At 37.1% G+C, this 13,156-nt stretch overlaps 1 protein-coding gene across 5 annotated transcripts in view; it reads right to left on the bottom strand.

The window, feature by feature from the left end:
- The window catches only part of CNTN5 (contactin 5), a 1,325,220-nt gene that overhangs the window by 13,195 nt on the left and 1,298,869 nt on the right, over window positions 1-13,156 (bottom strand). For all 5 annotated transcript variants that reach the window (XM_045790825.2, XM_087868224.1, XM_045790823.2 and 2 more), the window contains 2 exons: window positions 9,491-9,677; window positions 8,587-8,699 (listed from right to left, as the gene is read on the bottom strand). In XM_045790825.2, the coding sequence (XP_045646781.1) occupies window positions 8,587-8,699; window positions 9,491-9,677 (300 nt within the window). The remainder of the gene's footprint in view (window positions 1-8,586; window positions 8,700-9,490; window positions 9,678-13,156) is intronic.

Here is a 13,156-nt window from a genome sequence, read left to right on the forward strand (position 1 = left end):
ATGGCTTCCCCTGATACAGCTGGAGCTTAGCAAAGATAGATTATTATTTAACCCTAACAACCACATGAGGGGACAGGGAGACTCTACCCAAACAGGGTTGCCTGAATATCAGCGTGGCAGGCCCCTCCCCCAGAAGGCAAGCTGAAAAATCAAGAAGCCGACATCCCTAAGGTCCCTATAAAACAAGTGCACAATGCTTGGGTCCTGGTCAATAATTTGGGCTCTGAGCAACCCCACAACCTCTCCTCATCAGAATGATGAGGAGGAGAAATCCCCCCCAGCAAAGAAAAGATAATGAGTCTGTGGCCTCTGCCACAGAACTGATGGATATGGATATAATTATCCATATCAAATTATCAGAAATGGAGTTCAGAGTAAAATGGTCACAATGATGTGTAGATTTGAAAAGAATATTAATGAAAATATTAACAAGAATATATAATCTCTAAGGGCGGAAATGAGAGTGAATGTGGCAAAAATTGAAAATGCTATGACTCAAATGCAGTCCAAACTAGATGCTCTGATGGCCAAGGTAAATGAGGCAGAAGAATGAATTAGTGAATTGGAGGATGGGTTGGTAGAAGAGAAAGTTAAAACAGAAACTCGGCTCAAAAAAATCCAATCTCAAGAATGTAGGTTACAGGAGATTACTGACTCAATGAAACGTCCCAATGTCAGAATCATCGGCATCCCCGAGGGGGTGGAGAAAGAGAAAGGTTTAGAAGAGATATTTGAACAAATCGTAGCTGAAAACTTCCTTAACCTAGCAAAGGAAACAATCATTTGTGTCCAAGAGGCAGACAGGACCCCTTTCAAGTTCAACCATGACAAACCTACACCACGTGATGTCATAGTGCAATTCGCAAATATTAGATTCAAGGATACAGTATTGAAAGTGGCCAGGGTGAGGAAATTTCTCACGTACCGAGGCAAAAATATCAGAATTACATCAGACCTGTCTACACAGACCTGGAATGAGAGGAAGGTTTGGCGGGATATTTTTAAAGCTCTATCCGAGAGAAACATGCTGCCAAGGATCCTTTATCCAGCAAGGCTGTCATTCAGAATTGATGGAGAGATAAGGACCTTCCAGGATCACCAGACACCGACCAAATTCGTGACCATGAAACCAGCCCTACAGGAGATATTAAGGGGGGTTCTATAAAAGTAAAATGGCCCCAAGAGTGATACAGAATATAAATTTTTGCAATCTATAGAAACAAAGACTTTTCAGGCAACATGACATCATTAAAATCATATCTCTCAATAATCAGTCTCAATGTGAATGGCCTAAATATGCCCATAAAACACCACAGGGTTGCAGATTGGATAAAAAGATATGACCCATCCATCTGCTGTCTACAAGAGAATCATCTTGAACCTAAGGATACATCTAGACTGAAAGTGAAGGGATGGAAAACCATTTTTCATGCCAATGGACCTCAAAAGAAACCTGGGGTAGCAATTCTCATAACAGGCAGATTAGATTTTTAAGCTAAAGACTGTAGTTAGGGATACAGAAGGACACTATATTATTCTTAAAGGATGTATCCAACAAGTGGATATGACAATTATAAATATCTATGCCCCCAACAGGGGAGCAACAAGATATACAAGCCAACTCTTAACCAGAATAAAGAGACAGATAGATAAAAATATGTTAATAGTAGGGGACCTCAACACTCCACTATCAGCAATAGACAGATCACCTAAGCAGAAAATCAACAAAGAAACAAGAGCTTTGAATGATATACTAGACCAGATGGACCTCGTAGATATATACAGAACACCACACCCCCAGAACAACAGAATACTCATTCTTTTCAAATGCACATGGAACGTTCTCCAGAAGAGACCATATATTGGGTCACAAAACAGGTCTCAAATGATACCAAAAGACTGAGATTATTACTGCATATTCTCAGACCACAGTGTGTTGAAATTGGAACTCAATCACAAGGAATAGTTTGGAAGAAACTCAAACACTTGGAAACTAAGAACCATCCTACTCAAGAATGATTGGGTAAACCAGGAAATTAAAAATCAATTTAAATAATTTATGGAGACCAACGAGAATGAAAACACAATGATCCAAAACCTATGGGACACTGCAAAGGCAGTCCTGAGGGGAAAATACATAGCCATCCAAGCCTCACTCAAAAGAATAGAAAAATCTAAAATGCAGTTTTTATATTCTCACCTCAAGACCCTGCAGCTGGAACAGAAGAACAGGCCTAACCCACACACGAGAAAGCAGTTGATCAAGATTAGAGCAGAGATCAATGAATTAGAAACCAGGAGCACAGTAGAGCAGATCAACAGAACTAGAAGCTGGTTCTTTAAAAGAATAAATAAGATCACTAAGCCCCTGGCCAGACTTATTCAAAAGAATAGAGAAAGGACCCAAATTAATAAAATTATGAATGAAAGGGGAGAGATCACAACCAACACCAGTGAAATAGGAAGGATCATTAGAAACTTTTATCAACAGCCTTATTGCAGTAAATTAGACCACCTGGAAGAAATGGATGCCTTTCTGGAAACCTATAAACTACCAAGACTGAAACAGGAAGAAATTGAATTTTTAAACAGACCAATTAATTATGAAGAGATTGAAGCAGTGATCAAAACCTTCCCCCAAAACAAGAGTCCAGGGCCTGATTGATTCCCCAGGGAATTCTAACATACATTCAAGGAAGAAATAATAGCTATTATCCTGAAGCTGTTTCAAAAAATAGAAACAGAAGGAAAACTACTAAACTCATTCTATGAGGCCAGTATTACCTTGATCTCCAAACCAGGCAAAGACCCCACCAAAAAGGAGAATTACAGACTGATAATCCTGATGAATATCAACGCCAAGATTCTCAACAAGATCTTAGCTAATAGGATCCAGCAGTACATTAAAAGGATTATCCGTCAAGACCAAGTGGGATTCATCTCTGGGATGCAAGGGTGGTTCAACATTCGCAAATCGATCAGTATGATAGATCATATCAACAAGAAAAGAGTCAAGAACCATATGATCCTCTCAATTGATGCAGAACAAGCATTTGACAAAATACAGCATCCTTTCCTGATTAAAACCCTTCAGAGTGTAGGGATAGAGGGTACATTCCTCAATCTCATAAAAACCATCTATGAAAAGCCTACAGCAAATATCATTCTCAACGGGGAAAAGCTGAAAGCCTTTCCCTTAAAATCACGAACAAGACAAGGATGCCCACTCTTGCCATTATTATTTAACATAGTACTAGCAGTCCTTGCAACAGCAATCAGAAAACAAAAAGGGATAAAAAGTATCCAAATTGGCAAAGAAGAAGTCAAAATGTCTCTCTTCACAGAGGACATGATACTCTATATGGAAAACCCAAAAGACTCCACCCTCAAACTACTAGAATTTATAGAGCAATTCAGTAATGTGGCGGGATACAAAATCAATGCTCTGAAATCAGTTGCATTTCTATACACGAAAAATGAGACTGAAGAACGAGAAATTAGGGAATCCATTACATTTACAATAGCACCAAAAATCATATGTTATCTCAGAATTAACTTAACCAGAGATGTAAATGATCTATATTCTAGAAACTACAAATCACTCTTGAAAGATATTGAAGAAGACACAAAAAGATGGAAAAATATTCCATGCTCATGGATCGGAAGAATAAACATAGTTAAAATGCCTATGCTACCCAGAGCAATCTACACTTTCAATGCCATCCCGATCAAAATACCGAGGACATTTTTCAAAGAACTGGAACAAATAGCCCTTAAATTTGTGTGGAACCAGAAAAGGCCCTGAATCACCAAGGAATTGTTGAAAAGGAAAAACAAAGCTGGGGGCATCACGTTGCCGGATTTCAAGCTATACTACAAAGCTGTGATCACAAAGACAGCATGGTACTGGCACAAATACAGACACATAGACCAATGGAACAGAATAGAGAACCCAGAAATGGACCCTTGGCTCTTTGGGCAAGTAATCTTTGACAAAGCAGGAAAAAACATCCAGTGGAAAAAAGACAATCTCTTCAATAAGTGGTGTTGGGAAAATTGGACAGCTATATGCAAAAGAATGAAATTTGACCACTCTCTTACACCATACACAAAGATAACCTCCAAATGGATGAAAGACCTTGATGTGAGACAGGAATCCATCAAAATCCTAGACGAGAATATAGGCTGCAACCTCTTTGACATTGGCCACAGCAACTTTTTCATGACACATCTCCAAAGGGAAGAGAAACAAAAGAAAAAATGAACTTGTGGGACTTCATCAAGATAAAAAGCTTCTGCACAGCCAAGGAAACAGTCAAAAAAACTAAGAGTCATCCCACAGAATGGGAGAATATATTTGCAAATGGCACTACAGATTAAAGACTGGTATCCAAGATCTACAAAGAACTTCTCAAACTCAATACACGAGAAACAAATAATCAAATCAAAAAATGGGCAGAAGATATGAACAGACACTTTTCCAGTGAAGACATACAAATGGCTAACAGACCCATGAAAAAATGTTCAAAATCATTAGCCATCAGGGAAATTCAAATCCAAACCACATTGAGATACCACCTTATGCCAGTTAGAATGGTAAAAATTGACAAGGCAAGAAACAACAAATGTTGGAGAGGATGTGGAGAAAGGCGATCCCTCTTACATTGTTGGTGGGAATGCAAGTTGGTACAGCCACTTTGGAAAACAGTGTGAAGGTCCCTTAAAAAGTTAAAAATTGAGCTGCGCTATGATCCAGCAATTGTACTACCGGTTATTTACCCCAATGATACAGACGTAGTGAAAAGAAGGGCCATATGCACCTCAATGTTCATAGCAGCATTGTCCACAATAGCTAAATTGTGGAAGGAGCTGAGATGCCCTTCAACAGATGACTGGATTAAGAAGTTGTGGTCCATATATACAATGGAATATTACTCAACCATCAAAAGAACGATTTCTCAGCATTTGCTGCAACATGGACAGGACTGGAGGAAATAATGCTAAGCGAAATAATTCAAGCAGAGAAAGACAATTATCATATGGTTTCACTCATTTATGGAACATAGGAAAGAGGAAGATCAGTAGGAGAAGAAAACGAAGAATGAAGGGGGGGTAAAAAGAAGGGGGAATGAACCATTAGAGACTATGGACTCTGGGAAATAAACTGAGGGCTTCAGAGGGGCGGGGTGGGGTGGGAGAATGGGATAGGCTGATGATGGGTATTAAGGAGGGCATGTATTGCATGGTGCACTGGGTATTATACACAAGTAATGAATCATGGAACTTTACATCAAAAACTAGGGATGTACTGTATGGTGACTAACATAATAAAAAATTATTATTATAAAAACAACAAATTAAAGAGGTGGACGAAATGGGGGGGAAAAAGGTGAAATACACAGTCCTTGCATTTTAAACCTCAGGCATTGACTTCAAGTTTCCCAGCCTCAAACGTACATACCATGCACATTGCTAGTGATCTCTTTTACTTATAATAAAATAAAGTAACTTGGCAAAGACAACGAATAAAAATAAATTTACTTCTCTTTTTGATATTACAATTAATTTTGGAAGCTTTCTTTTACCCTTTTTTTTTTTTTTAAAGATTGTATTTATTTATTTGACAGAGATAGAGACAGCTAGTGAGAGAGGGAACACAAGCAAGGAGAGTGGGAGAGGAAGAAGCAGGCTCCCAGAGGAGGAGCCTGATGTGGGGCTCGATCCCATAACGCCGGGATCACGCCCTGAGCCCAAGGCAGACGCTTAACCGCTGTGCCACCCAGGCGCCCCCTCTTTTACCCTTTTAAGCAGGAAATCCTCTACCTCAAATTGCTTTGTGGATAGAGAAATAGTGTGCTGACTTGCATCTACATCTGTTAAACTTTTGTGGCTGCTGTGTGCTATTGTGCTTAAGACGTGGCCCACTATTACACTATTATTCTTAGTCTAGTGGCTAGGTCACTCTTGGTCTGGCAGTAATCTGGGGAGATGTAGTAGAAATCAAAGAGGTTTTTTTTTCCTCTGAGTTTCATGCTCAGCCTTGGCCACTCCATACTTGGGTGAATCTCCATCCAAACGGTATAGCTCTTTAGCTGTAGTGCATATTCTTGCTTAGGCTGAAGGAGTTTTCCTCAAAGTCATGCTCAGAAAAGGGGGTTATAAGCTTGTGTTTTCTGGGTTACATCCTTGTACTTTAAATTTGCAGCTATTGTTTCTAATCACATTCCTGGCCCCTTGCGCCTGTGTTAGGAGGAGCTTTCATCCTTAGCCACCTGCTCTGAGAAAAACAGACCTTTCCAGGAGAATCCAGGCTCCGTGTTAAGCTGTGGTCATTAGCCTAAAGTCCTTTTTCCCTCTTGGGGCACTTTGTGACATTTCTGCCAATAGGTATCTCATTGGGGATTATCCTGTCTGTCAGAAGTTCTAATAAGAGTTAGTCGCAATAGAACAGGCTTTGAGGCCTCACTCCATTTGGTTATCAGCAGACTCCTTTCTTAGGAATGAGCTTTTTCTTCTCAAGGACATTAGCAAGTATAACAATTTAAAGGAAATAAAAGAAAAAAATCATCTATCAATGTGTACCTATTTGTCAATAAATTATACAACTAAGATGGAACATGGTAGTGATTTTTCCCCCCACAAGAAGGTATTCCAAGGTAACTTCTGCTATCTTCATTTAGACAGAACTGGCAGGCAACTTCCAAAAATCAGTTCCTTTTGTTAAATTTCACCTAACCAGGTATTCTCCTCCCAAAACAAATAGAATAAATAGTATTTTATTTTTAAGTGAGCACCTTCTATATGCTAACAGCTATATGTTATTTTACATAAATTATCTTATTTAATCCATAAAACAATCCTGTATGATAGATATTATTTTATTGTTATTTTTGCCATTTTGGAGTTAAGAAAATGAGACTCAGAGAAATTAAACAACTTGATCAGAGTTACACAACTAGGATTTGAATGAAAGTCTGACTCAGAAGCCAGTGTTCTTTTCCCACTACACCTAACAAATGGGAAGACCATGCTGGAAAAACACACATCTGATAATATATACTTATGAGTAATTGCATAATATACTTCTAGCTGGGTTAAATTAATTAATTTATTCATCCATTCTAGAAACATTGGGATTAAAGTAATGAGAAAGAATTTCTGCCTTCAATCACATATAGTCTGGTTGGGGAAACAGCCACATATAAAGAGGAAGAATAGTGACAGAGATAGATGGGGTAATGGTGAGCAAAAGAATGATTACATTGCCTGGGAACCCTATGCCCAACCTCACATATACTTCAGTTCTTATTATCTGAGAGGTGCCTTACACTGACTGGTTCTGTCAGGTGGCCATATACTTTCATGTAGCTCTTCCTTGTTTTCTACTTTGCCTCTCCAGTTTGGGAGTTTGGTTGTCATAGTTCTAATGATATTAGATTGGTTCTTGGAAGGTATATCACCATTTCAGGCCATACTGTTACCTCTAATTATTGAAGGTATATTTGCCTTAGAAGAAAAGCTGTAAGGACATGGTTATTTGGGTAAGGGTATAGAAGGAAGAGGATAAATGGAAGGGTATAAAAAATGGCTCACCTACCCTTCCCCAAAAGATCAAATTCAGTATCTCTGAGGATTAAAACAGATTTCAGTGTGTATGTCTGAGTAATAAGGGTGTCTGCTATTCCATACTAATTATAGTCTGTAAGAATAATATAATTTGTGACTTAAAATATGATTAATGGGAATTATTTACCTTACAATAAATTTCATTTATAACTTCTTAAGTATTTAGCTTCAGAATTTTAGCAATTTATATATAAAATACCATGTTACCATTTCTGATCATTGAAAAGCCACATAAATGATGATTTTCAGTCTAAACATTATTAAAATGTTTAAAATTTCTGATATAAATAATTTCAATGTATGGTTCTGTATGGAGTTTAAGACAATAATAGAAACTGATGAAAAAAGAATTTGAAATTCAACCAAATCAATACATAGAAAACATATATTTTAAAATTAGAGACAAAGTTGTTTTTCAAAAACAAATCAGTGTTTTCATATTTCCAGCTCTCTTGCTGGCACATTTAAGGATGACTGTATGTGAAATGCTGTGTCTATTTTGGAGCTTGCTGTCTCTCCATGGACTCTTTCTTAACCCAGTGTGCTTGCCCTAGCATTCATTCTTTTTTTTTTTTTTTTTTTTTTTTTGCTAAATCTTTCCACCCAAATTAAATCATCCAGTCTTTGTCATTTGCCAGAAAAGTTTGTCTTCTGAGAGAAATTGCTAGGACTCTGTGCTTAAGTTATGCTGGTCCTGATACTGCTTCATGGAGCCATCATCATCCTGTATTCAAATTGTTGCTGCTTTCTCTACTCATTCCCTTTCTATGCCTTGCACAGTTAAACCTGATTTTGACTGCCTTGGCTTACCTATTGTAGGGAGACTTTCTTCTAAGTTATAGGTAGAAAATGATTGGGAAAAATAGATATGCGAATGGCCTTTTATGCCTTATAATCATACATCGTCATACTAATTTTTAAGACGAGTGTCTATAAAAGAGAGTGAAGAAACATACTGACCTTGTAGCCCATGACTTCAGATTCATTGGCTAATGGTCTGACTGGTTCCCAGCCCAGAGAAAGCTGAGAGCCTTGCTGTTCCCACCTGAGATTGCTGGGTGCTTGACTAGGGGCTGCAAAATAAAAAGTGAAAGTGAAATAAATCAAGCAAAGAAAGACAATTATCATATGGTTTCACTCATTTATGGAACATAAGAAATAGCAGGAAGATCGTTAGGAGAAGGAATGGAAGAATGAAGGGGGGATAAACAGAAGGGAGAATGAACCATGAGAGACTATGGACTCTGGGAAACAAACTGAGGGCTTCAGAGGGGAGGGGGGTGGGGACTGGGATAGGCTGGTGATGGGTATTAAGGAGGGAACATATTGCATGGTGCACTGGGTGTTATATGCAAATAATGAATCATGGAACACTACATCAAAAACTAAGGATATACTGTATGGTGACTAACATAACATAATAAAAAATTATTATTATAAAAAAAGGTGAACTGACAAGGAGTCTTAAGTACATTTCTTCACTTAAATCTTTGTATTTCAATCTTTTCTTGTGTTTAGTATTTGGCTGGCACCATAGGCTTCTTTCCAGCTGGAGTCAGATAAGGAGGGTTTTTGCTCCAGAGTGTCATTTTAATAGCTACTCTACTGAGCTTTTGAACCAGAATCCTTTTATCTTCTGTCTGTGTCAAAATCACTTGGCCGTGTTTCACAGGAAGATAACCTTTATCTACTGTGAATGCAAAATTTTCTGAGCTAGTTTCAGAATTCAGATCTAAGTATTCAAGCAAGACTATGAATCAAAACTCCCCTTCAACTCTCCTTATTTGTACCTTACAGGGCTTTCAGAAATGTTAAAAGATGTTTCCCTTTTGTCTGAAACAAACAAAAAGCCCAGGTCACTTACGGGATTTCTTGGTGGTTGCACTCACTTCACTGCTAGGTGGCCCATATCCAGCTCCATTATAAGCCCTCACTGTGAAGTGATACAAAGTATTTCCTTCTAATCCTGTCAGAATGACAGAGGATTCATTCCCTCTAGTTTTGACTGTTTCTGCTGCATCTTCTTGTTCCATGTCTTTCCGATAACCAACCTGTCAACAAAGTATTAAATGACAAATTAATTTTGAAGTTTCTTCTATGCTTGTGATTGGTTTTCCTAAAGCCCCAAGAAATCGCTCTTGTATCATCCAATTATCAGGTACTGCTAATGAGGCAAAATCAGTCTTAGACACTGCCTGATTTACATCTGTGTGCATCTTAGCAGTACTCAGCAGAGCAACGAAAGGTGCTACCTTCTAGTCTGGTAGCATGAGTTGCTTGGAAAGAGCCCCAAACACATCCTGACATTAAGGAAGAATCATTCAAAGAAATTGAAGAAGTGCTCTTCTCTCGTAGGTTATCAGAAACTTATACTTTTCAAAGCCATAAGGCTTTGAATGAATTTTTTGAGAAAGAGACATAAACAATATTTCCTTCTGGGCCCCACATAAAGGTGAGTCATATAAGCTGTATGGGTTTAATAGAGAAGAGGTGATAGAGAACATTCACGATACTTGGGAGTGGTTTAAATGTAGACATATCATATTGCTAGGATATGGGAGGGAGGCAGAAAGGAACTTTTCTGTCAAAACACAATTTATGCTTTGAGATGATCTTTCCTGGTTATGAGCTCATGGTGACTGCTCTCATACCGAACTTGAACCCTTTGTGAGTTTAAGTAACTCTCTTTGTATACCTAAAGCTTAACATTATCTCAGACATCAGAATGTAACCATATTTAAATGGATAAAAGAGTAATTTTTATTCCTCTACTTACTTACTCTAGTAAAAGTAATGGAACAGCAGTACCCCCACCCCCACCATTAATTACGGTGGTGAAAGAAGTGGATCACTGCACCCATTTCATCCTCATTCAAGTTCTTTGTCTACTGTAGAGGCTAGGAAGCCAAACACCACATATTCCAGAGGCTTTCAGCAAAGGTTGCTGCTATACACTGTGGGCAGTGAGGGTTTTTTTTTTTTTTATTGTTGTTGTTGTTTTTGTTATTTGAAATATGATGGCTCATGCCTAAGACTGCCATTTCTAGCTATAGCCATAGGAAGTCATTATGGGCTCTTGTCTCTCAGTAAAAAAACATTTAAGTCACCACATCAAATTAAAAGGTCTATATCAGCCCAAGTGCTGGCTGAAGGCAAAAGAAAGAAAAAATAGGTAGAGGAGGAAGGAAATTATAAATTTGTAACTGCAACTTTATGAAATGAAATCTATAATAGCTATACTTTCTTCCAGGTCCTGTTTCATGTATACATATTAATGACTTGGGCTCCTTCCTTTCTTCTGATATTTTATATAGTGTTGTAGGTAGGTAAATTTCTAATGTAGTTCATTGGAGAAAGAATAAACTTTCACCCTGAGATGGACAGATTTACTGATGGAACTTTCCTTGGCTTTCCTGCTTAGGGAAATGTCAGTACATTTTCATTTGTAAAAGTGATATTTGCACCATATCAGTATGGAACACAGTTGTTGCTTATTGTTGCTGTTGAGTGAGAAAATGATGTGTATGTATGTTGAGTAACCAAAGGGATATGGTACATTAGTGTTCAACATCCATTTCACTCTCATTCCAGTTATCTCCCTGTACTGAAGAAGATGGAGAGCTAAATATCTTATTTCTAAGGCTCTTGCAATTAGGACTCAATGTGTTTTAGCTTCAGCCAGTCAGATGAATATGCCTGAGATTTAAAAGTAAAAGTGAGATGGAGATTGAACTTCTTCTGCATTTCTGCTGGTAAGGACATTAATGGAGTCATTATTTTTCCTTCCCTCCCTGCCCCGCAAGGCGGCTTTAATAAGTGACTCATTGTCTAACCATTAGCTTTATGAGAATCAAGAATCAGGGCACAGCGCGTCCATTTTGTTGGTGCAAATCATAGTTCACGTGGTGGAATTCTGGAACTGGCAACAATAGTGGAGGTCTCCAGATCACAGCAGCTTCCTGAATGTGGCACCATCCTGATTGTAGTGGCTTCTTTCACCATGGCAATGGAGTATGCTTCTGGGCCTGGTGGCTTAGAAGACATATTCCTTTGTGTTGATCCTATACTTTGACTTTAAGAGTCATTCTTGATCTTTCAAGTCACCCTGAAGTCTATTGATTTAAGTCCATAATTTTATAAAACATTTAATAACTATAATACTTCTTACTTAAACTATTTAGAGTAATTTAGTTCTTTGCAACTAAACCCTATCTGATACATGTACACAGATCTCATATATCTTTGTATATATCTATCTCTTTATTTTCTTTAAAGCCTAAAAAGATAGTCACATTCCTATTTCTCATCCCTGTCTCTTCACAGATTTGAACTGGTATACAGCTGAGTGACTGAACTTCCAAAATCCATTTGATTAAGCTGTAATCCTCTAAAATCCTAACTTTTTTATGATGATGGACTCATTATTCCCAATTCTGAGAACCAGCTTATCTTGCTTCATCTTTGAGAATATTTTAAGTGAATAAATCTAAGTTATTTTCAAACTACAAAATTGGCTGAGCTGCCATTAGATGAACAAATCCATCTTTCCTTTCCAGTGATATATCTGATTCCCACTTGTCTGTTTTAATTTTCTTTAATTGGTTATATTATTTCAAATTAATTAAGTGCATGTATTTGAGGGAAACAAGTATGTTTAAATTCAATAAATTTTGATACAGATTTCACTATAAATTTTGATTTCTAAATATTGAATGTTTAATGTTCTGATTAATCACCATAAAATTAAACATCCTAGTGAAAGATAAAATGTTTCTTAAGTAACTGATTATGAAAACAACAACAACAAATTCCAACTGAAACTTACACAGTGTATTCTAAAGTATGCCTTAGGTAAAAAATGTTCTTGTTGAAAAAAAAAAACCAACTTTAACTGAGGGTACTCATTTAAAATAAAGCATATCAGAGGTGGGTGAGTGGGGGTGACAGGTGAAATATGTGAAGGAAATTAAGAGTATACTTATTATGACGAGCACTGGGTAATGACATATAGAATTGTTGAATCACTATATTGTACACCTAAAACTAATGTAACAATGTATGCTAACTATACTGGAATTAAAATAAAAAGCTTTAATTTAAAAAAGCAATAAAATAATAAAACCTGCAGAGAAATCTAAAAAAAAAAAAAAAAAGATACACATTCTCTTTCTGGCATGTTGAAAAAAAAAAAACAGGAGTTACTTTCACAGTGAAATGATAATTATTTGCCCCACACTTTTTTTGTTTTTTTTTTTTGTTTGATGGGAGGAAGGGTAAAACAAAAACAAAACTATTTTATCAACTTCAGATAATAGTTTTCTGTCTGTGTATCTCTTATATTTTCATGACATATATTTAATACAATGATGTACCTATAATTGCATGTCCTGCTTTATTCTCTAACATTAGAGTTACACATAAATATTTTCTCATTTTTCAAAGTAATATTCTATCATATGTCTGTGTACCAAATATTATTTAACCAGTGTCCTATTTGTGGAATATTCGAGTAGCTTCCAACTGCTGCTTT

This window comes from Ursus americanus, chromosome 16 (genome assembly GCF_024610735.1).
Source record: "Ursus americanus isolate L20-20 chromosome 16, mUrsAme1.1.p, whole genome shotgun sequence".
Taxonomy (NCBI): domain Eukaryota; kingdom Metazoa; phylum Chordata; class Mammalia; order Carnivora; family Ursidae; genus Ursus; species Ursus americanus.